General features: G+C 50.8%; 13 protein-coding genes across 13 annotated transcripts; 8 read left to right on the top strand and 5 right to left on the bottom strand.

Moving 5' to 3' along the window:
* Nucleotides 1-205: 205 nt before the first annotated feature.
* On the bottom strand, nucleotides 206-836 carry N7477_003083 (uncharacterized protein; the record flags this gene model as incomplete). Its single annotated transcript, XM_056964746.1, has 2 exons — nucleotides 206-663; nucleotides 737-836. 2 exons carry the CDS (start codon nucleotides 834-836, stop codon nucleotides 206-208), a joined length of 558 nt encoding a protein of 185 aa, XP_056824699.1.
* A 53-nt stretch (nucleotides 837-889) lies between these two features.
* Nucleotides 890-4,295, top strand: N7477_003082 (alanine--tRNA ligase; the record flags this gene model as incomplete). The annotated part of the gene is made up of 6 exons (XM_056964745.1): nucleotides 890-1,169; nucleotides 1,252-1,397; nucleotides 1,469-1,495; nucleotides 1,556-1,591; nucleotides 1,653-4,061; nucleotides 4,122-4,295. Coding segments are annotated over 6 exons (3,072 nt in total), but the record flags the coding sequence as incomplete, so codon positions are not given.
* Nucleotides 4,296-4,600: 305 nt separating this feature from the next.
* On the bottom strand, nucleotides 4,601-5,301 carry cyp3 (putative peptidyl-prolyl cis-trans isomerase; the record flags this gene model as incomplete). Its single annotated transcript, XM_056964744.1, has 4 exons — nucleotides 4,601-4,792; nucleotides 4,847-4,984; nucleotides 5,035-5,180; nucleotides 5,238-5,301. 4 exons carry the CDS (start codon nucleotides 5,299-5,301, stop codon nucleotides 4,601-4,603), a joined length of 540 nt encoding a protein of 179 aa, XP_056824697.1.
* Nucleotides 5,302-6,007: 706 nt separating this feature from the next.
* N7477_003080 (E3 ubiquitin-protein ligase RNF103) lies at nucleotides 6,008-7,403 on the top strand (the record flags this gene model as incomplete). The annotated part of the gene is made up of 2 exons (XM_056964743.1): nucleotides 6,008-6,153; nucleotides 6,248-7,403. The coding sequence occupies 2 exons, from the start codon at nucleotides 6,008-6,010 to the stop codon at nucleotides 7,401-7,403; spliced, it is 1,302 nt and encodes a 433-aa protein (XP_056824696.1).
* Nucleotides 7,404-8,071: 668 nt separating this feature from the next.
* On the bottom strand, nucleotides 8,072-9,492 carry N7477_003079 (DUF3844 domain-containing protein; the record flags this gene model as incomplete). The annotated part of the gene is made up of 4 exons (XM_056964742.1): nucleotides 8,072-8,674; nucleotides 8,732-8,875; nucleotides 8,936-9,096; nucleotides 9,159-9,492. 4 exons carry the CDS (start codon nucleotides 9,490-9,492, stop codon nucleotides 8,072-8,074), a joined length of 1,242 nt encoding a protein of 413 aa, XP_056824695.1.
* Nucleotides 9,493-9,761: 269 nt separating this feature from the next.
* N7477_003078 (uncharacterized protein) lies at nucleotides 9,762-11,134 on the top strand (the record flags this gene model as incomplete). The annotated part of the gene is made up of 4 exons (XM_056964741.1): nucleotides 9,762-9,886; nucleotides 9,948-10,273; nucleotides 10,320-10,455; nucleotides 10,504-11,134. The coding sequence occupies 4 exons, from the start codon at nucleotides 9,762-9,764 to the stop codon at nucleotides 11,132-11,134; spliced, it is 1,218 nt and encodes a 405-aa protein (XP_056824694.1).
* A 488-nt stretch (nucleotides 11,135-11,622) lies between these two features.
* Nucleotides 11,623-12,449, top strand: N7477_003077 (DsbA family protein; the record flags this gene model as incomplete). Its single annotated transcript, XM_056964740.1, has 5 exons — nucleotides 11,623-11,701; nucleotides 11,753-11,772; nucleotides 11,823-12,221; nucleotides 12,271-12,318; nucleotides 12,372-12,449. 5 exons carry the CDS (start codon nucleotides 11,623-11,625, stop codon nucleotides 12,447-12,449), a joined length of 624 nt encoding a protein of 207 aa, XP_056824693.1.
* A 338-nt stretch (nucleotides 12,450-12,787) lies between these two features.
* N7477_003076 (cyclin-dependent protein kinase regulatory subunit CKS1) lies at nucleotides 12,788-13,295 on the bottom strand (the record flags this gene model as incomplete). Its single annotated transcript, XM_056964739.1, has 3 exons — nucleotides 12,788-12,937; nucleotides 12,988-13,132; nucleotides 13,192-13,295. The coding sequence occupies 3 exons, from the start codon at nucleotides 13,293-13,295 to the stop codon at nucleotides 12,788-12,790; spliced, it is 399 nt and encodes a 132-aa protein (XP_056824692.1).
* A 523-nt stretch (nucleotides 13,296-13,818) lies between these two features.
* Nucleotides 13,819-15,750, top strand: N7477_003075 (bromodomain-containing protein; the record flags this gene model as incomplete). The annotated part of the gene is made up of 6 exons (XM_056964738.1): nucleotides 13,819-13,893; nucleotides 14,082-14,266; nucleotides 14,316-14,577; nucleotides 14,634-15,156; nucleotides 15,220-15,282; nucleotides 15,350-15,750. 6 exons carry the CDS (start codon nucleotides 13,819-13,821, stop codon nucleotides 15,748-15,750), a joined length of 1,509 nt encoding a protein of 502 aa, XP_056824691.1.
* A 343-nt stretch (nucleotides 15,751-16,093) lies between these two features.
* hscA (putative Hsp70 chaperone (HscA)) lies at nucleotides 16,094-18,293 on the top strand (the record flags this gene model as incomplete). The annotated part of the gene is made up of 7 exons (XM_056964737.1): nucleotides 16,094-16,139; nucleotides 16,198-16,248; nucleotides 16,304-16,430; nucleotides 16,495-16,660; nucleotides 16,716-17,423; nucleotides 17,488-17,968; nucleotides 18,025-18,293. 7 exons carry the CDS (start codon nucleotides 16,094-16,096, stop codon nucleotides 18,291-18,293), a joined length of 1,848 nt encoding a protein of 615 aa, XP_056824690.1.
* A 492-nt stretch (nucleotides 18,294-18,785) lies between these two features.
* On the top strand, nucleotides 18,786-19,629 carry N7477_003073 (ribosome-recycling factor; the record flags this gene model as incomplete). Its single annotated transcript, XM_056964736.1, has 2 exons — nucleotides 18,786-19,214; nucleotides 19,282-19,629. 2 exons carry the CDS (start codon nucleotides 18,786-18,788, stop codon nucleotides 19,627-19,629), a joined length of 777 nt encoding a protein of 258 aa, XP_056824689.1.
* A 167-nt stretch (nucleotides 19,630-19,796) lies between these two features.
* Nucleotides 19,797-20,947, bottom strand: N7477_003072 (uncharacterized protein; the record flags this gene model as incomplete). The annotated part of the gene is made up of 2 exons (XM_056964735.1): nucleotides 19,797-20,701; nucleotides 20,824-20,947. 2 exons carry the CDS (start codon nucleotides 20,945-20,947, stop codon nucleotides 19,797-19,799), a joined length of 1,029 nt encoding a protein of 342 aa, XP_056824688.1.
* Nucleotides 20,948-21,094: 147 nt separating this feature from the next.
* Nucleotides 21,095-21,319, top strand: N7477_003071 (CDC26 family anaphase-promoting complex subunit; the record flags this gene model as incomplete). The annotated part of the gene is made up of 1 exon (XM_056964734.1): nucleotides 21,095-21,319. One exon carries the CDS (start codon nucleotides 21,095-21,097, stop codon nucleotides 21,317-21,319), a length of 225 nt encoding a protein of 74 aa, XP_056824687.1.
* Nucleotides 21,320-21,728: the final 409 nt, after the last annotated feature.

Here is a 21,728-nt window from a genome sequence, read left to right as displayed (position 1 = left end):
TAGAAAACTGAATATGAATTCCCAAAAATCATCTATGGGTGCCGACTAACATTGCTTGTAGTTGAAAAACCATCTCCATACGCCCCTTCAACGCTTGAAGACTTTATGCTAAAACGTGTATTCGTGTAAAGTCAAAGCAGGAGGCTAGCAACTGCATTTTCGAGTTCCTAGGCAGGACTGAGCGAATGAGTGTGAATAATGACTGTCATAAATCATGATCAATGTCCATTGGATCGTCATGGTAAGATGTGGTCGCATCGGGCACAGTGCGGCTTGAACATTGAACTTCGATGTCAGTCGATTGGCCAGAAAGTTGCTTGATTTCCGCGCGAGCCCGGGCCCTTGATTCCAATATGGCCTTCCGCACAGTGTCCTTATCCCTGGGGACTGTCAGAGAAATGGGCTCAGAGTATAGAACCATTTCTTTGCCATTTGATGAAGAGTTCAATAGGATGGGTCTCGGCATGGACATCATACTGGCGGCGAGTGGTGAGATGACCAGACCCTCATTGGGAGGGTCAGGCTCAGCTAGCTCTTCGTCCAGACTGTGGATGTAGGTGGTATGTTTGGTGTCGTCCAACAACATCACATCGTGCTGGCTCGGGGAGCGCCGGTAAGGGGAGCCATCGCGACTGGCCCGAGCATCTGAGAACGCATCGTTATCTGCACGAGTCAAGAATGTGTCAACACTTGATCCAACCTGATCAATTGCAATTACGCGAACGAGGCCACCTACCGATCTGGAGACTTCCGAATCGTTTGGTCAGTGGTTGCGCGCCGTCGGGGTCACCTTCCGCGGGGCGCTTCTTGCTGGTTTTCTCATTACTCCGCGCCATCCACACCTTTCACCCCCCTGTGGTTTTTTACACTGACCAGACTGCGACTAGTGAAGAAAGTTGCGGAGTGGGAAGCAGGTCCCGATCATCATCAGCGGGCGGTTGCTCGATGCGGGTTTCAAGGATTCTTGGGGGGGGAGCTGGCTTTGACTCATCCTCGTCTCGCGCGACTTCCCAGAACCTTCCACCCTCCTCGCTTTGCCCACACCACAACCACCTCCTTTCGCACCGTTGCCAGGATGGCTTCCGACAATGGTTCCGGTTCTGAATGGACCGCGCACCGGGTCCGAGACACCTTTCTCGACTATTTTAAACAGAATGGACACACCTTTGGTGGGCTTTCACCCCGCGATCGTTGCGCACCTCTCCTTCGATCCGATTGATCTAACTCTCCTTTTTTTTTTTGCGCTGGCAGTCCCGTCGTCTCCCGTGGTTCCCTTGTCGGATCCGACTCTCCTCTTTACCAATGCTGGAATGAATCAGTTCAAGTCCATTTTCTTGGGCACTGTGGACCCGCAGTCAGACTTTGCAAAGCTGCGGCGCGCGGTGAATTCGCAAAAGGTAAAATCGTTTCAGCCAACCATGACTTCAGTTCGGCAGTGTTCTTGTTTGCTGACCTGAAAATAATACAGTGCTTGCGTGCTGGCGGAAAACACAATGTGGGTAACATGGATCTCTTAAACGCCATGCTGGAACCTCTCCTGACTAGCTTTACGTAGGACCTGGACGATGTGGGCAAGGATAGTTACCACCATGTGAGACTCAGCCAGCGTTAACAAGCGTTCAAAGTGCAGTGAAATTAACAATCCAAAACAGACCTTTTTTGAAATGCTCGGCAACTGGAGTTTCGGTGACTACTTCAAGGAGGAGGCTATCTCGTACTCATGGACCCTCTTGACCAAGGTCTACGGTCTTCAGCCCGATCGTCTCTATGTCACCTACTTCGAAGGTGATAAAGCTGGTGGCCTGGAGCCCGACCTCGAGGCAAAGGAACTCTGGAAGTCAGTGGGAGTTCCCAAATCCCACATTCTCCCTGGAAACATGAAGGACAACTTCTGGGAGATGGGTGACCAAGGTCCGTGTGGTCCTTGCAGTGAAGTGCATTATGACCGCATTGGCGGTCGCAATGCCGCTCACCTGGTCAACCAGGACGATCCGAATGTGCTGGAGATTTGGAACAATGTCTTCATCCAGTATAATCGCGAGGCAGACCGGAGCTTGAAATCGCTTCCCAACAAGCACGTTGATACCGGCATGGGCTTCGAGCGCCTTGTTTCCATTCTCCAGGATAAACCTTCGAATTACGATACCGATGTCTTCACCCCGATCTTCCAAGCTATCCAACATGTAACTGGTGCTCGAGAATATCGAGGCTTTTTTGGTGCCGAAGATGTCGATGGCATTGATACCGCTTATCGAGTTGTTGCAGACCATGTCCGGACACTTATGTTCGCCATCTCGGATGGTGTTATTCCCAACAACGAGGGCCGTGGCTACGTGATCCGTCGAGTGTTGCGACGAGGTTCCCGCTTTGCTCGCAAGTACTTCCAGGTTGACATCGGTAATTTCTTCTCGAAGCTCGTGCCAACAGTCATCGATCAGCTCAGTGGCATGTTCCCTGAGTTGAAAAGAAAGCAGCAAGATGTGATGGAGATTCTGGATGAGGAGGAACTTTCATTTGCCAAGACCTTGGACCGAGGTGAACGTCAATTTGAACAATATGCTCAACAATGCAAGGCCAAGGGCACAGATAAGCTCCACGGTGCAGACGTTTGGAGGCTGTATGATACTTTTGGCTTCCCCGTCGATCTCACTCAGATCATGGCCGAGGAACGTGGTCTTCGCATCGACGATGTCGAGTTCGAGGAAGCACGGTTGAAGGCCAAGGAAGCCAGTAAGGGTCAGAAGAAGGCAGCGTCAACTGCTGTCAAGCTCGATGTCCATGACCTATCGAAGCTAGAGAAGATGGATGATGTCAAGAAAACGGATGATTCTGCCAAGTTCGGCAAGGGTAACATTACGGCTCGCGTGAAGGCTATCTACCATGGCAAGGCCTTTTACGACAGTACCGGGGAAGCTCCAGACGGAGAGCAGCTGGGTGTTATCCTCGACTGCACCAATTTTTATGCCGAGCAAGGCGGCCAGGAAAGTGATACTGGTCGAATCATTATCGATGGACAAGCCGAGCTTGAGGTTAGCGATGTTCAAGTCTATGCCGGATACGTTCTCCATACCGGCTTCATGAAGTATGGAGCGCTCTCCGTGGGTGACTCTGTGATTTGTGAGTACGATGAGCTTCGTCGCTGGCCCATTAGGAACAATCATACCGGTACACACATCCTTAACTTCGCATTGAGGGAGGTTTTGGGTGCCGGTATCGAGCAGAAAGGCTCTCTTGTAGCAGCTGAGAAGCTTCGATTTGACTTCTCTCACAAGTCCGCAGTATCTGATTCTGATTTGGAGAAGGTTGAGGCGAAGTCTACCGAATACATTCGGCAGAATTGTGCTGTCTATTCGCAGGAAGTTCCACTGGAAATTGCGCAGCAGATCTCCGGTGTCAGAGCTGTCTTCGGTGAGACGTACCCAGACCCTGTCCGCGTTGTCTCTGTTGGCGTCGAATTAGAAGAGATTCTGCGAAACGTCAAGGATCCACGATGGGAGCAAGTCAGCATTGAATTCTGCGGTGGTACTCACGTTCAAAAAACCGGAGATATCAAGGATTTGATCATTCTGGAAGAAAACGGCATTGCCAAAGGTATTCGCCGAATTATTGCTGTCACTGGGGAGGATGCCCATGAGGTGCAACGAGTTGCTGCGGAGTTCGGAAAACGTCTTGATCACCTGGACGCAATGCCCCTCGGCCCCGAAAAGGAGCGTGAGGCCAAGCAGGTCCAGGTGGATCTTAACCAGCTGACAATCTCCGCTGTCCAGAAGGCTAAGTTCCGCGAGCGCTTCACAGCAATCAACAAGCAGGTTCTTGATGGCCAGAAAGCTCAGCAAAAGCTGGAAGCCAAGAAGGCTGTGGAGACAATTACTTCCTACTTCCAGTCTCCTGGGAATGAGAACGCGTCCTGGCTCGTAGTCAAGCTTCCGATGGCGGCAAGCGCCAAGGCCGTCAGCGAATCTCTGAATCATGTCAAATCGAAGATGCAGGACAAGAACGTATATGTCATGGCGGTAGACTCTGAGCAGACTCGAGTTTCGCACGGCTGCTACGTGTCTAAGGTAAGCGCTAGCCCTCTGACGCCGTTGGAAAGGTACTCCATTTGCTAACATATGGATTAGGAGCTCGGTAATCAGGGTGCTTCTGCGAGTGACTGGGCTGCCGTTGTCTCTACCGTCATTGGCGGCAAAGCCGGAGGGAAGGGACAGACGTCACTTGGTAATGGCATTAACCCCAACAAGATTGAGGAGGCTATCTCGCTCGCTTCGGACTATCTGAGTAAATTCAAACTCTAGATTGGCTAAGCCCATGGGTCCCTTCCTTTGGCCTTTCCGAATTGTGTCCAGTGACCACATTCGCGCCTAGTCCTACTGTGGCTTGGTCTGTTTTATCTTACAGCCTGGCAGGATAAGGACGATGAAAAGAATGAGAGTGAACCTATGTCTATTGATATACTAAATCAAATTGGAGATATTTTTTTGGATAAGTTTGCACCAATGGAACCTCGTGTTGGTTTCAAATCCACGGCTCGGTCTCATTGTGGCTCGTATTAAAGGACTTCACCATGCATCTTCCACCTTGCGGTTGGGGCACGGCTTCTTCACATTTCTCCACATTGCACAATCGTTACATCTTGATTAGGCTTGTCTCGCGTGGTTCGAGTGTGTTCGACCATGCGCACGACATCAATCCCATCAATGACCTGGCCGAAAACCACATGCTTGTTATTCAGAAATGGTGTTGCCGTGGTAGTGATAAAAAATTGGCAGCCATTCGTATCTGGGCCTGAATTCTGACCACGAGTAAGCAGGAGAATTTTTATGTGTTAGAGGATCCAGATACTCACGGCCATGCTGAGGAGACCCGGGCGATCGTGCTTCAGCGCAAAATTCTCATCAGCGAATTTTGGACTGCCATAGATAGTGCAGCTTCCTGTTCCATCTCCATTGATGAAATCGCCCCCTTGAATCATGAAGTCTTTAATCTGGGAGACATGAGTGCCTATATGATGCAACAGGATATTTAATTACACACAACTCGATGGAATTTGCTTCCCTTATAGCCCTGTGGTTGGCCCTTGGGGTTTTTGCTTTCGCCGGTGCAGAACTGTCGGAAATTCTCCGCAGTACGTGGGGTGACATTGGCAAAGAGTTCCATTTTCACTCGACCCAGTGGCTCGCCTGCGACAATTAGCATCCTGCCAAAATGTATGTATCCATGTTCTCAACAGGGCTTACCCGCGAGAGCGATATCAAAGAAGACTATCGGGTTGCTGGCATCGGGTGCGATAGATTCAGCCATAGTGAGGTTCACAAAGACAGAGACAGACAGAGAGAGAGAGAGAGAGAGAGAGCTGAAAGAGAAGTTGGCCACGTTCCGATCTTCGGGTACCCCGTTTTAACTTATGGCCCGCATTCAAGCCCAGAAAGTACTACGAGGTGGAGGTATCCTTCTTTGATCTCATCACCCTTCCTCGTATATATCCAACCTTCACATATTCGACAAAGAGTAAAGAAAAATTCGCTATCTATTCTTGGGTATAACGACGACTGGGTGTTTGCACCCCCATGACCAAGGTGCCTCAGGCATTTACTATCGTCACCCAAGTTGACCATCCGCATGCATCTAGCCTTCTTGCTTCTATCTCCCTCCCAAATCCACCCTCGTATCCCACCCCTTCGTCCTGATGATATGACCTAGGACCATCTCGATCCCCGTGAGCACTACAAGCGACACAGACTTCCCAGTGCTTTGCGTATCCCTTGCACCCCGTTGTCGATCCATGTGCCGTCCTCAACCCCGTAGTGGTCTTCTGTCCACTGCGTGCATTCGATTGCACTAACAATCCCGAGCGGCTCATCGCTGCGTTGCTGAGTTGAGCGCTGTACGTGGATTGAACAGCCAGAGGAATGAGCGGTTTCCTGCACGAACTTGACAGTACAATTTGAACAAGAAACCCTCAAATTACATCCTAACATACTTGTCAACACATTCTCCTACGTTTGAAATGCCTCCATCGACAACCTCCTCGGCCGGAAGCGCTGCAACCACCACCAGTGGCAGTGGGGGCGGTGGAGGTGGTTCAAATGCGACTAGCTCACCTCTCCTCTTCTTCGTTGCGCTCGGATTTGGTGTCGTCTTCACTAATCTATGGTAAGCTTTGTTTTGTTTATCCCCTATCTAGACGACCGAACTATGCCACAATTCCAAAGCCGCATGGGGACCCGTGGACTGATTATTGCGATAGGATTATTGTCGGGGTCAAGTACTGCTTCCGCTACAATCAACGGAATCGTCAGCTGCGCAGCGAGGAAACAGGAGAGCCGATCGACCTAGTGGCCATGCCCCGAGCTCATCGTAGGCGACGAGAAAAGAAGCTGATGACGATGGACGAAGTCAATGAGCGATTTCCACTTTTGAAATACAAAGTATGGAGGTCATCGCGTGCCAATCAAGGTCTACCAACAGAAGGTGGCATTACTGCCCCCAACAGCAGGCCCCAGAGTCTCAAAGATAATAGTGCCGTCGTCTCTGCACCGGTCGTTATTTCCATGAATACAAGGTTACCCTCCCCCAAGCAAGGACAGATGGGTTTCAATAACATCAATGCCCAACACCCTGACTCCGCTTCCGAAATATGTGGTTTTCCAACGGAAGAGAAGGCTTCCGCGGCAACGGAAGATGTCTCGACGAAAGGTGATGCAAATGCTGCAGAAGAGAAATGGCAGCATTCATTGGTCAACGAAACGATTGACCTTGAAGAAGACGAAGAGGAAGATGACGAGGAAGGCGATCATATTCAGAAATCCGTCCCCGCAGAATTGCTTCCTAATCCCGGCGATTCTTGCGCAATATGCCTTGACACCATAGAGGACGACGACGACATAAGAGGACTCACTTGTGGACATGCCTTCCATGCATCATGCGTCGACCCGTGGCTGACCAGTCGGAGGGCCTGCTGTCCTCTTTGTAAGGCTGATTATTATGTCCCCAAACCTCGTTCACAAGCAGCCGAAATGGCATCTGTCTCTGACCGCCAGGGACGTCGCGCTGCCTTAAGCCGTTCAGACATTATCGCCAGACCCTCTCGCGCTGCCCACTCCGGGGGCCAAGCTCATCCATTCAGAGTACAGATGGCATTTACTGGCCGGCTATTCCAGCCGACATCTCTTGAACGTCCTACCGGGTCACCGCGTTCAGAAGGTCGCGCTAGACAAGTGCATAGCGGGTTTCAAACCCCAAGTACATCACCTCCCCGGTCTGACTGGTCGCGATTCATACCTACTCGTCTACGCGGGCTGTCTTCTCGGACCCCCGAAAGAACCGGAGAAAGGTCATTGTCAGAACCCGAGGCTGGGCCTTCGCAACCTATGACCCCCGGCCAGCTTGAAGCTGGAACTTGAATTTGCAGTGCTATTTATTGACTATTGACCATTAACGAACTCTTTCCCTGCAACCTCTTCGCATGTACGAACCAACATCTGGAATGTTCGGTCGGCATAGCTTCACTGTTGATGACTTGGCTATTTGTAATTACTCAATACTTGCGATGATAGGCCCAGGAAGCACGCGGGTCACGACTTCTCTATTCCTGAGTCTGGCCATTCTATGTGCACCAAATTCGGGCATGTTCTGCTGTTTTCTCTCTTCCACTTCCCGTTTCTTGTTTCTTTTCTTAATTGCATACCCGTGGCGCCTTGGATACTGAGAAATGGGAAGGGGACTGACGCCTAGTGACTAATGCACCACTACTTCACACTTCGGGAGATTTGAAGGATCATCGCTTCGACTTCTTTGTACCTCGGGTGCCTTTTGATAACATACGTTGAATGAATACCATCTACTAACCACTAAAAGGCTGTCAGCCTTAATGGGTTCAATGATTGTAAAGACATGGAATCAACTTCATGTTGAAAATGACTTCTGGCCGGGATTCCATTTATATAACCGCTGGACCGGGCGACAAAATTTGGCGCAGGGAAATGTGCATTGAAAGCAAAGAGGCCCGCGAAGAGGAAACAAAGCAAATCAAAGACGCCCTCTCTTTCCATAAAACACCAAGACTGATTGCTTATGATTGTGCCTTGGTACCACCAACACCAGCACTAATCACACTAGGGAGCTCCTGTTGTCCCATGCTGAAAAGCATACCAATAGCGCTTCCTACCATGAGAACTGCCAATACACTGACACCAGCAATGAGGAAGAAAGGGGAGCTGATATCCTTCTTCTGACAGGCAGGCCCACCCCACTGGAATTTCTGGATGGAGCCGTCACTCTTCCGCACCACCGTTTGCTGGCATCGACACGCGTAACAGCTGCCCGTAGAACCCTCCTCACCAGATCCATATTTCAGATAGCAAGACCCGTGGCCAGAGCAGCCATTTGTTGCCTCAGCGCAAGACGAGTTGGAGACGTGGCAAACAGGGGCAAGATTCGAGTGAAGGGGCAGGTCTTGCGCAGACCCCCGAAGCGCATCTTGTGCACCTAACGCAGATGGTCTAGACAAGACCTCCGAGCCTCGCCTAAGAATCTGCGCAGAGTCCCGAGAGCCTCCAGTGGCTGGCAGAAGCACGACTGTGGTTTCCCGATGTTCCATTGAAGACTGCTCGGCCAGATACTGGAAGAAGGACTGTAGAAATTCATTGACGAATACACCATCACTAGAGCTCGCCTAGTATACTAATTAGACAAGGCATCGATTTAAGGGAGTGACTGTGTTGGCTCGTACCTTGAATGAGAGCCTTGTAGCAGTTGTCCGTTGATCCTTACTGGCCCAAGTTTCCACCGACTCGATCAGGTCAAGTAGATTATGATCAAAGAAGCCAGTCGTATGAGCGAGAATGGGATTCACGATGAGACACTCGTTGGCGGACTAAGGCATCGTAGTTAGTGTGTTGATTATATGAAATATATATCGCAGGAGGATTGGTACCTGAGCAGTTTTCGAATCCACCTTGCTGGCATCCTTAGTGTAAAGGCAGTGATTACCATTGTTATCGATTTCCATAAGGAGGTTTAGTGAGTCTCCGATTAGATTCGATGAAGTATGAGGAACTATGAGGCTGTGTGGCTGCTTCTTCCGTAGATTCACGCCTGTCGTGAATGAAGATCGGTATTAGCTAAAAGCTCAAGTTGCAGGTCGCTTTTCCACATACCAACTTCTTGATTGACACCCTCGAAAAGAATGATGCTTTCCCCCCCAGATTCAGTGCCTTCAGAACCACCAAAAAGGGTGGATTCAGCATTCGCAAACTGATTCAGGCGATCAACGGCATCTGTCCCCGCCTGACCAAGAACCGTTGCCAGGGAAGACTGGCCGCGAAGTTGAAGAAAGAGTCGGGCAACATCTTCCGATATACTCTGTGGCTCGGTAAGGGCACTCTCGTAGCCTTTACCGCCACCAGGGAAGGTAAAGATTGAGGTTTCCAGAGCATTCGTCCCCAAAGCACCTGTCGTCGCCAGGGCCAGGAGCTTGGAGACCCAGCGCATTTTGCAGGATCGAGTTGAGATCAGGAAGATCGAGGAATGAAAGCAGTGATCGTTGCTGTGATGGCCATAAAAGAGACTTTGCAGAATGGCCGTGGGTTTGAGGGGCCGTCTATGATTCGGGGCAGTCAGAGTGTTTCTTTCGTACGGGGGCTTCCGCAGTTCACTCCGTTGCGATAAGATATCACGTGTATGGGACGCACCCCAAATCTCCAGCACTCACATCATCACTATAGGTTCTTCCCAACTCTATCTCACGCTGGGTAATCTCAATGCTTCGGCTCAGGCATCTGCTTCGAAGTCAATCGCGCGCCTTCTCTTTCCACAACGGCTCTCGCCAGACCCTCGCAGCCCCTCCGACCGTCCGGCATGTGAGATTCAGGCAGCCTTGGCTAAGGTGAGTTTATGAACATCGAGTTCGGAATCATGATCTGGTGCTAACTGATTGTAACCTTTAGATCTTTCTTCACCAAGTTTTTTCTTTATGGCGCCGCGTTTCATTTGTGGACCTCCTTTGTCCTGGTTCGATTTGATGACGATACCCACGACGACGTTTCAACCCTCGAATCAAGCTTAGAGGAGGCTGGCCCTCGCCGGAAGTCTCGAGACACAGATCTTTCAGCGAAAGAGGGGAGGAATAAGGATACAGAAGATGGAGCGCCTATGTTCATCCCACTTACCTGGTCCCGATTGCGGGAAGGTGAGCTGTATGCTGCGTCGGACCCAGAATGGCAAGCGTTCGTTCAGTTGTCCAAGGATCGGAAGAAGCTTCAAAAACTGAGAGGTATGTCTAGACGATTAAAGTACGCGCGCTTTGTTGACAGTGCCAGATGAACTCGCAGCTCTCGTTTTGGAAAGTGCTTCGAGTCGGATGTCCCAACTCCTCGGCGGACCTCTTTCTTTGACCGGTTTCTGGCTTGTTCATCAATTCCCGCCTCGCGCTCCTCCGGAATATCTTCGATCTGGGTATGTTCGCATCATTTGAATAACATTTTCAGCGCTAATCGAGCATAGGCTCGAAATTACAGACGAGGGCGTATCTTGGGTCACCAAACCTCTAGACCCCGACATGGGCGACAGACTAGAGACGTTCATGAAGCCTTTGCACGTAGCGCTTGCAATCAAAGATGCATACTTGCTACTACTCATGAGACAGGTGAACCGCCTCAGGCATCCCCAAGAACAGCCAGTTGATGCTCTGGAGTCTCTGAATGAAAGCTATACTCTGTCAAGGAACGAAAGGCTCAATCCTCTTAGCCCCCACGAGCAACCAAAATTGCAACCTCCTCTTGTGGATGGGCCTACAGAAAGCGCACCATCCACCGGAGACCCAGGACTCCATCCATCTTCCATCATTGCTTCGTTGCAGAGACTTCCATTACCTGACCTGGGCCCCGGCTCGGATCTACACCTGGCCTCAATCGCATTTAAATTACAATTAAATGCGTATCGAGCTCAAATGAAGCGAACACCTCGCCGTGGAACCTTTTTCATTTCTGGCCCTGTGGGCATCAAGGGGCCTGGCGGGTTCTGCCGATTCGAAGTCCGCGGTGAGTATGATCCATCTAAATCGGCATGGCGGACGGTTGAAATGGAATTGAAAGACCTGAATCCTAGGAAGCAGCGAGCACTTGGAGGCCATTGATGTATGTAGGAACATCGGGTGTTGAGACCGACACTCTGGAAACTATGATAATACCACTTGAATTTAATTGCAGCGGTAGGATTGTTGCTTACATATGACGAGTACGTCACTCTCCCTAGGACTAACTGGATCGCAGTGTAGTAGCTGAAGGATCTAGTCCGTTATGTGATTACTGAAAAGTTAACGAGAATATTCTGGCTGAGGGTAGAGTACTAATTTGCGTAAATCCGAGGCGTTTACTCTGTGCGCAGCTTCATCAGTCTTTGGCTGGCATATCTTTCGATGAAATGACGCCACTAGCTGGAATAATGGTCTTACGGAAAGTTGTACCGTGGGGCTATTTCTTTGCTAATACGATTCGTCATACAAATACCAGAGCTTGTCCGACCTAATATTCCCATGGTTGCGGGGTAGTGACATCGTCTTTAGTTATATTTCCTGCTACACTGTTCACGCATTCTTCTCACCTCAGCTCCTCTTTTACAACCATGTCGCTTCCTCCGAAGTTCGCAGGGCTGAAGCTCTCTACCGGGTCATCCCAAAGGGCACAGCATACCCTCGAAATTTGTAGGTCCGCGATATATATCTACGCCCCAAAAATTAGCTAATTGAGTCCAGATCTCGACTATGTCTGCCCCGTCAGTTACATGCTCACATCGACCTCCGTATCCGCTAAGACGTTCTGTAGTTCTCCGCCAAGATGTTCAATACAATTTATACGCTGAGTCCAATGATCTCTCAACAGTGTGGCTCACGGCTCCAAGTGATATTTCGACAGCATATCCAGCCGTGGCATCCATCCTCCACACTCACTCATGAGGCCGGAGCAGCCGTTCTTCGACTGTCACCCGAAAGGTTTTGGGACTTTAGTGCGGCCTTGTTCAAGCGTCAGACCGAATTCTTTGACGTGAGCCTGGTGAATGAGACCCGTAACAAGACCTATGAGCGGCTGGCTCAGATAGCCGGATCAGTGGGTTTAGATGAAAGCAAGGTCTTGGAACTGTTGAGAATCCCTGAATCATCCGGCGAAGACGGTCAATTGAACACCGGGAACCAGGTCACCAATGACATCAAGTTGATGGTCAAGGTAGGTATTCCCGCTTCTTCCCATCGTACCGACTCACTAATGCTCCTAGGCGGATCGAGTGGTGGGTGTTCATGTATCACCGACCGTTTTCTTCAATGTAAGAAGAATGACATCCCAAACATAAATCCAATTCACTGATGTTCAATGTAGGGCGTGGAAGAGCGTGGCATCAGCAGCAGTTTCACGGCCGCTCAATGGGAAGAGTGGCTTGCGAAAAATGTGGTTTGACGTAAAGGCCGCCGGGGAGCGCATCTTGGTTGAGCAGCATTTCGGTTGAGCAGCATTTCCTTTGCTTGTTTCTTCTTTCTGTTCGCGCGTATATGGAGCCCGAGCCAAGCCGGTCAGAGGAAAGATGAAGGGGAAAACAAATCATGTCTCATTCCATAACTTCCATTACGAAGCTGTTGTCGACCCTAATGAACATACTGACAATGCATGTTCATCTGAAAAAAAAAAAAAAAATAAAAAACAGTAACCCTGATGATAGTAGCTTGTGTCTTAAGCCAGACACAAGCGAAGAGGAGGGGTTCGGATCTCTCAACACAGCGCCACCAATTCGTGACAGGTTATTGACCCATTGGGGGCTGGTAGTTGAGAGGACGCCTCATTAAAGAGTCAGCAAAAATGTGAACTTGAACATGGTTGAGGGTCACTGACTTAAACAGCATGATGTGAGGCTCCGGTTCATGCACCTCGTAATGCTCCCATCCCAAACTCTGTGACACACACGTTAGAAACCATCGCAATGAGCCCAGAAAGAACGCACCTGTGTAATGCCCAACGCTCGCCATTCTTCCTCCCACAGCAATTTCAATGTGCCTTTGGAACTGTCGAAATAGTCCGTGGGGATTTTCTTGAGCATGTTCTTCGGCAGCTGCACGTGGCGATATTCGTATTTGTCGTCTGAGTATCTGTTCCCGGAGTTAGTTCCGGGGCGCAAAGGGAGCGGACCGGTGGATTTCGCCAGTACCTTGCCGAGTAGTGGATGGAGTCAATAAACTCATCTAGACGCTCGCGTTCCGACTCCAACAAGAGGCGCGGCTTCTTGTTTCGTCTGCTGGGATCAATCTCCATTGAAAAGACGACAGAGGATCGCGGGAGGAGGGGGGATCGGGGGATGTCTGCTTCGCACGTGGCACGGTCAATTCAGGATTCATTGACTGGGAGAAGTAAGCTACAGAAGGGGTCGCGGACATACAGAAGATGCCCAACACGAAAAATATTGGAAAAGATCGTGGACGTGCGGCTCGATAGGGTGTTTTGGAGAGTTCGGGTTTGTTTTTGCGGGACGCGGAAAATGGAAATGGGAAATCGAGGGGAACGATTTCTCACGTCTGAGGCCGCCCTGTTTTGTCCATCCGTTTTGGACTCCTTAAACCGTGTTACCATACTGTATCATTTCATTCTTGTCGTCTGGTTGCACCTGATGCAATGTATATTACTGTAATACAAGTACCCGTTATATACTTACATAAGGCGGCGGGCTCCACATGGACGATCGCAGCGCGCGTCTGCACACGTAGAGGTATGAACTCGCCCCATCCTTCCTGTCTTGCCCCCAATTGCGGTTGCGATCCGACTTCGCGCATTATTTACAATGAGTACCAAACGGCGCGTGGCAGCTGCGGCTTCGCCTGAACCGAGGACCCGCGGGAAGCGCCGCAAAGTGTCTGTAAGTCGCTGCGTTCTTGCGCTCCGAGCCCCAACCTCTATGCTGGAGCTACCCTCGATGCGCAGCGCGCAGTCGCCTTAGCTCAATCAAACTTTTAGTCCTTTTGCTATGCAGCGCTCTGTGCGGTGAACAAGAAACTTTTTTCGCAAGTTTCATCTTTTCACATCACTAACGCACTCTTGTTCTAGGATGATGGCCTCGTGGACGATGAAGAAGCCAATCTTGTGTCATCTCATCCAGTGGATGAGGATGAAGCTGGTGGCAGCTCGGTCTCCCAAGATGAGGAAGAGGTCGAAGTCAACTTTGAGGGCGACAGCCTTCAGGCAGCGCAAGACAAGATCATGTCGGACTTAACCCGGTTGAGAGATGCGGAGTGAGTATCGCAGAACGACAACCTGTGCATGACGGCTGACATAGTCAAGTGGCGAAGAAGTGGCCTATCCATTTATCGGCAAGCCCGATCGCAATCTCTACCGAGACTACTATGAAATCATTCACCACCCAGTGTCCTTGCGGAGTATTCAGAAGAAAGTTCGTGGCACCGATAGCCGCAAGAAGCCCTCGAAAGTGACCGCGTACCCTACATGGCAATCTTTTGAAGAAGAAGTCAGCTATATCTGGCGGAATGCGAGAGAATACAACGAAGACGGAAGCGAGATCTCGGTTCTCGCTGGCGTTCTGGAGGCATGTCTTTGTCCAGCACCATTTTTTCTTCTTCTTCGTACTAACGTCGAACCCAGGAACATTTCAAACGACGGGTCGCAGAAGCAAAAAAGCTCGTTCCAGATACTATTCAGGTAGACGGCCGCCAAGGAACCGAAACGCCTCGAATCAAATTAAAAATGGGGGCGAAGAATCTGGAGCCGGCGGCATCCAAGTTAACACTGAAGATGCGTGAGCAGACCGTCGAGACGCCTTCGAAGGATGACGGCCCGCCGTCCGGTGTCACAGTTGATAATGAATCATTGAAACGACAACAAGACCTTGTCAGGGTCGGTTCGGCAAGTCAAGACGTTGACACGCCTCAAATATCTCCTCGAGCGAGGTCACTTCGACGACATTTGGTAAGTCCTAAATCCAGCGCTGCGACGACTCCATCTGCCTCAGAGCAATTACACAATGTGCCCGTTCATATACGGGATCCGACTGGCCCAATAGAGGACGAGAATTCGATCGCACACTCCAAGCATGCCGAAACACGTTCTTCCCAAGGCCTTCACAGCTCCCCCTTAGACTCGACTAGCGGATTTCACTCCAACGACGGTAAGGCTGTACCATCAAATTCTCATTGTTTCGCACCTCTACTGACTATTTGCCCCCTAATAGCACCCTTTCAGCAAGCCCATGAGCCATCACCATTAGATTCTCTCTGGAGGCGACCAGGCCAAAGTGGGTTGTTCTCAATTCCGAACCAAAAAAACAACTGAAGATCGAAATTGCGCTGACCGTGCTGTAGATGCTCATTCAGCTTTGATTCGCAACGTTCAAATCATCACTCATCCCTCGTTGTCTTTGGAACGCGATCTGCGTCTGGACATACCCCCGTCTGCTACCTTTTCCCAGCAGACCGTCACTGTCAGCCTTCCCTCGTGGTGCCACTTGATGAGAGTTAGGCCCACAGTGGCGGTGGGGACAGCCCAGCGGCAGGTCAAGATTGTGGCCTTAATGGACATGCAACGTTTACACCCGTCTGGTGAAGCATCTGCGCTGGCGTATGATATTCAACTCTACCCGGGCACAACCAAGGTTGATCTAGAAGCAATTTCAGGACCGGCTCGGGGGGTTCCCAAATCTGGGCCTCCAGGTTCTGATGTGGACTACGAGCGAGTGACCATTTTTTTCAATCTGTTGAGGTGATGGAGGGGTCATTCTGGAAATGTTCAAACCCGTAAAGGAGCGAAAGCGACCGGCGAATAATAAGATCATAGGGACCTTTCCATATCGCACAATTTTCATTATTTGCCTCTCAGTTTCTTTGAATTTTCAGGATCCGTTAATTCACAAAGTGTGTTTGAACTTTGTAAGTCGAAAATCGAGTTTCAAAGTGGAACCCCACGCCTCCTCACGTGATCTACCGCTTCCGAAAAGTTTTTTCTGCCTTTCAATGTGTGGCAGAGCGTTTATAAAAAATTTCGACCCGTCCACAACCCCCTCTTTCCCACCTTTCCCACTCCTCAATTACCACCAACTCAATATCACAATGGCGGACCTTCCGGTGTACGACGGGGCGATCGGTATCGATCTTGGTCGGTTTCTCTGTCAATCTCCCTCACTTGCTACAGAACTGACTATTTTGACATTTAGGCACCACCTACTCTTGCGTTGCCAACTACGAGGGCACCAATGTTGAGATTAGTGCGTTTTCTGAACTTGAAGTTTCTCGGGCTATGTATACTGACCGAGTGTTAAGTCGCCAACGACCAGGGTAGCTACACCACCCCCTCTTTTGTCTCCTTCACCGACAAGGAGCGTCTGATTGGTGAGGCCGCCAAGAACCAGGCCGCCATGAACCCGAAGAACACCGTCTTCGATATTAAGTGAGTTCTGGTACAACAATCAAAATACCTTTTTCCCGTTCCTGACACGACTTGAAAAAAATAGGCGTCTGATTGGTCGCCGCATGGATGATCCCATTGTCAAGAAGGATGTCGAGTCCTGGCCCTTCAAGGTTGTCGACCAGGGTGGCAGCCCCGCTGTCGAGGTCGAGTACCTCGGTGAGAACAAGACCTTCACTCCCCAAGAGATTTCCTCCATGGTCCTTATGAAGGTACGTTGTGAAAGTTTAATGTGCGTGAATCCCTAATTTTAACGAACGGAAACAGATGAAGGAGGTTGCTGAGACCAAGCTCGGCAAGACTGTCGAGAAGGCCGTTATCACTGTTCCCGCCTACTTCAACGACAATCAGCGTCAGGCCACCAAGGATGCCGGTGCCATCGCCGGTTTGAACGTTCTCCGTATCATTAACGAGCCTACTGCTGCTGCTATCGCCTACGGTCTGGGCTCCGGCAAGACTGAGAAGGAGCGCAACGTCCTGATCTACGATCTGGGTGGTGGTACTTTCGATGTGTCCCTTCTGAACATTCAGGGTGGCGTCTTCACCGTCAAGGCTACCGCTGGTGACACTCACCTTGGTGGTCAGGACTTTGATACCAACCTCTTGGACCACTTCAAGAAGGAGTTCCAGCGCAAGACCGGCAAGGACCTTTCCGGTGATGCCCGCGCTCTCCGTCGCCTGCGTACTGCTTGCGAGCGTGCCAAGCGTACTCTCTCTAACGCCACCCAGACCACTGTTGAGATCGATTCTCTCTTCGATGGTGAGGATTTCAACTCCTCCATCACTCGTGCTCGTTTCGAGGACCTGAACGCCAAGGCTTTCTCCGGCACTCTGGAGCCAGTCCAGCAGGTTCTGAAGGACTCCGGCATGGAGAAGAAGAAGGTGGACGAGATCGTTCTCGTCGGTGGTTCCACCCGTATTCCCCGTATCCAGAAGCTGCTTAGCGACTTCTTCGACGGCAAGAAGCTTGAGAAGGTATGCTTTGCCCAATCGTATTCTTGACGGGGTATCTTTCACAGTGGCTAACGAGCTTGTACAGAGCATTAATCCCGATGAGGCCGTTGCATATGGTGCTGCCGTCCAAGCCGGTATCCTCTCCGGCAAGGCCACCTCCGCCGAGACTGCTGACCTTCTCCTCCTTGATGTCGTCCCTCTCTCCCTCGGTGTCGCTATGGAGGGCAACATCTTCGCACCGGTCGTCAACCGTGGCCAGACTGTCCCCACCATCAAGAAGCGCACCTTCACCACTGTTGTGGACAACCAGACCACTGTCCAGTTCCCTGTCTTCCAGGGTGAGCGTACCAACTGCGCTGACAACACCTCCCTCGGCGAGTTCACTCTGGCTCCCATTCCTCCCATGCGCGCCGGTGAGGCCGCTCTGGAGTGTGTCTTCGAGGTCGACGTCAACGGTATCTTGAAGGTCACCGCCACCGAGAAGTCCTCCGGCCGTACTGCCAACATCACCATCTCCAACGCCGTCGGCAAGCTCTCCAGCGGTGAGATTGAGCAGATGGTTGAGGGTAAGTTTTTACCGAGTTTTATGATTATCCCGATAGGATGCTGACCCATCTTGCAGATGCTGCTAAGTTCAAGTCCAGCGACGAGGCTTTCACCAAGAAGTTCGAGTCCCGCCAACAGCTCGAGTCTTACATCTCTCGTGTCGAGGAGATCATCTCCGACCCTGGCATGTCGATGAAGCTCAAGCGCGGTAACAAGGAGAAGATTGAGTCTGCCCTTAGCGACGCCATGGCTCAGCTCGAGATCGAGGACTCGACCCCCGAGGACCTCAAGAAGAAGGAGTTGGCCCTCAAGCGCCTTATCACCAAGGCCATGGCCACCCGCTAAACGAAGAGATGAACATAGGATCACGACTCCCATCGGAAATGTTGGTTTCAGGCCTGCGCCCGCGCCCGTATAGATTTTCTCGGGGCAGCGTTGGTCCATGCTTATGTGTTTGAAGCCGGGCAAATTGGGCGCAGTATTCCTTTTTTTCCTATTTCCTTTCCTACTTTGTTTCCAAAAAGTATGCCTTATGTAGACGAAGATCGACGTTGCAAATTTAATGTGTAACGAACTCCGTTAATACCGTCTTGACGTACTCCTTAGAACTGCACTTCGTACTGTTCTATATTTTAGTGACGAGAATTTCGACCTTCTTGCAAAGGAGACTTCAAGGAAAGGAACGAAAGGGAGCTGTAAAGATGCATAGTTGAGTTCTGATAAAAAAGGCAAAGGACTGAAGCATCAGATGCATAGGCCCTTTTTAGGTTCTCATGTTCCGACACCAATCTTCGACGTACCTCTTTCAACTTTCCCCTTCTTTTAACCTCCCACGCCATGCCGCGCATCACACCTCAGCTACCACGGTTTCTTCTGCGGGCTCCTTTGCGGGCTTCTCAACCACTTTGTCTCCTATGTCCTCCAGCTCCCGGGCAAGCTCGGAGCTTTGGCAATTCCCCCGCTTTGTACAAAAAAAAAGACAAGGCAAAAAATGCCCAAACCCCTGAGCCAGTTCCCAACTCTAGCGTGGCATCTGAAGATCCCTTTGATCAGTCGAAATTGCAGAATGGCATCGCAACCGCCATCTCTCGTTTGAAGGACGACCTGTCGAAACTTCGCGCTGGAGGACGATTTAATACCGCGTCCCTGGAGGGTGTAAAGGTCCAGCTGAGCAAGGATGTCCAGGATATGGTCAGACTGGGAGATCTCGCTCAGGTCGTACCGAAAGGAGGGCGCATGGTGACCATTCTGGCGGCTGAGGAAGAGGTGAGTTGACTCTTTTTCGCCTATCGCGCCTGTGGTTCGCGTTCTAACCCCAGTCTTTCTTTTCCAGCATATCAAACCGCTTACCTCGGCGATCGTATCTTCAAACCTTTCCTTAACTCCACAGTCGGACGCCCATAATCCACTCCAACTGAACATTCCCATCCCCCCACCCACAAAGGAATCCCGAGACCAGAACGTCCGGGCTGCCAAACAGGCGTTCGAAAAGGCTGCAAGCACTGTTCGTGATGCCAGAGGGGCCTTGCACAGGCGACTTCAAGAGATGCTGAAGAAGAAGTTAGCCCGTCCAGACGATGTCCGCAAGGCGCACGATCAGATGGAAAAGGCTACGGACAAGGGCCAGAAAGATGTGAAAGACATGTATGAGGCCGCAAGAAAGACTCTGGAGCAGGCATGAAATTGCCCATTTGTATTTTAGTCACAGTTACATTGTAATCTAGGTACAGGACTTTCAGCCCGCAAAATGAAAGAAAAAAAGGGGACACAGGTGAATGGAAACAAGGGCGCCCAGGGAAGAGAAACGAGCTGAACCGCAAAAACCCCCCATATTATACATATTGTTGTTCATGTGCGCTTTACACGACTCGAGGACAAAAGGGACTCGACCTTGGCTAGAAACTGGGGGCGCTTGCCCGCCGTCTGGTAGGTCCCGTTATTTCGGAGATTTCTGATGACCTCGCCGAGGACGGCTGACTGGTCCTTACTAGCTTCAAGGGTGGGGTATTTCCCTTGGGCAAATGTCTCCATCAACGTTCTCGTGTCTTCGGCATCGATGGCGCGGAACTTGACATCGCGAGGCTCCACAAGGTCTCCCTTTCGCTGAGACATCTTGTCTGCCTGGAGCTGAGCTAGGCGCTTGACTTCTTCCATGGCCTCGGTCTTTTCAGCCTCGTTCTCAAACATAACGTTCTGGCCCTTCCAGATCCGCCTTCCCAACTCGTAGGGCGGAATATATCCATTCGGAATACGACCACTCAGAACGGAGAGCTTTTCAAGGACCGCAGCGGAGCGCGCATTGGTATCCGTGGGAATTGAAGGCCAAGTCTCCTTCAATGTAGAAAAGCTGATCTCCCGCGGCTCATAGCGGACTGGGGTTGGTCGAGCCTTCGCTGCTTGGTCCTGCTCGATCTGTTGAATTTCGGCCGCACACAACTCCTCACCCTCATCCACCTCGAACTTTTTGGGGCCTCGAGAGCGAGGTTGCTTTCGACCCTTCGCAGCTGCTTTCTTCGAGGTCGCGGATTTGGACTTACGACCATGGGCCTGATTGCTGGGTCGGATGTTTCGGAGTCTGGGATTGCGGATAATCTTGGGCGAGTCACCACCCGCCCGCGGTGCGGCAAAGGACCTGGCATCAATGACCTTGGCAGGGCGGCCTCGGTTTTGGGCACCAGATGTTGAGGGTTTTGTCAATGTTCGGGGACCGCGAGATAGTGAAGGTGCCGGACCTCGGCTTAGTCCACTTTGACCTATGACATGACTATCGTAAGCGATGGTTGAAGGATACACAGGTCATTTGAACCAGTGAGTGAGGGCCATAGTGATGAAGGGCATCGAAGGGCATGAGTATCAAAGTGCATGGATAACCTACGGGATGGTTGGTCCTGACCTTCCAAAGCGACCCGAGAGACGGAAAAATGACGGACGGCTGTGGAAAACCCCAATCGAGCCCGGTCCCCGTGCAGGGCAATCTGCCTGATATGCGCCCGAATCATCTTGTGCTCGAAGATGTGGTGGAAGGCCGGAACACGGAAGTGCAACTTTTTGGGAAGACTGTGATATCACGTGACTCCGGAAAGTCCTTCGCCATCACCTCGACCATGCGACTCCTCTAATTCCTCAATCTCTCATTCACCGTCATCATGCTCCGCCGCAAGCCTACGGCCATTACGATAACACCCGAAGATATTGCAACTTTTGAAGAGGCACGGCTGCGCAGAACTCTGGAAAATAAACACCCGGACCAAGGGAAGACCAACTCCAATCCCAACTTCGATCCAAGCGATGAATTGAAACCGCTCCCGGGCGACAAAGCGCGAATAGTTCGATCTCGCGAGGAAAGGATCGGACTCGGTCGACGTGGTTGACTGGATGGATGTGCTGTGCGTGTCTCGACTCTTCCATCCACGCCCTAATCCAAGCCCCGAGGCACAAGTCGCCGCACAACCGACTCTCCCTTGATTCCACCCTTTCAGAGGTAGCCAGCTTTTGATCATGAACAATTGGGGATTAGGACATGGGATTGATCCCGTCCCTCAAAATCGTCCACGAACGGAAGAAGCGCAAGGTCGCAAGCCAGAAGGACCGCGTTCCGCCATCTAGCATGGACTATAATAGACTCACTTTCTTGAAGTACTGAGGCTTGGTGGAGGTTATCATGGAAGTCAAGTGAATTACACCTGTCGATTCTTGAGCCTCTATCCAGCGTATCTTTAAACCAATAATAATTTTGATGTACAAGAGGATTCTTGAACCCGACTTTCTTTTTAGTCAACC

This window comes from Penicillium maclennaniae (assembly GCF_028827695.1).
Source record: "Penicillium maclennaniae strain IBT 15551 chromosome Unknown utg000003l:1.0-5670915.0:1.0-5674809.0, whole genome shotgun sequence".
In the NCBI taxonomy this organism is placed as follows: Eukaryota; Fungi; Ascomycota; class Eurotiomycetes; order Eurotiales; family Aspergillaceae; genus Penicillium; species Penicillium maclennaniae.
Note: the sequence above shows the minus strand (reverse complement) of the source record. Positions and strands in the feature narration are given on the sequence as shown.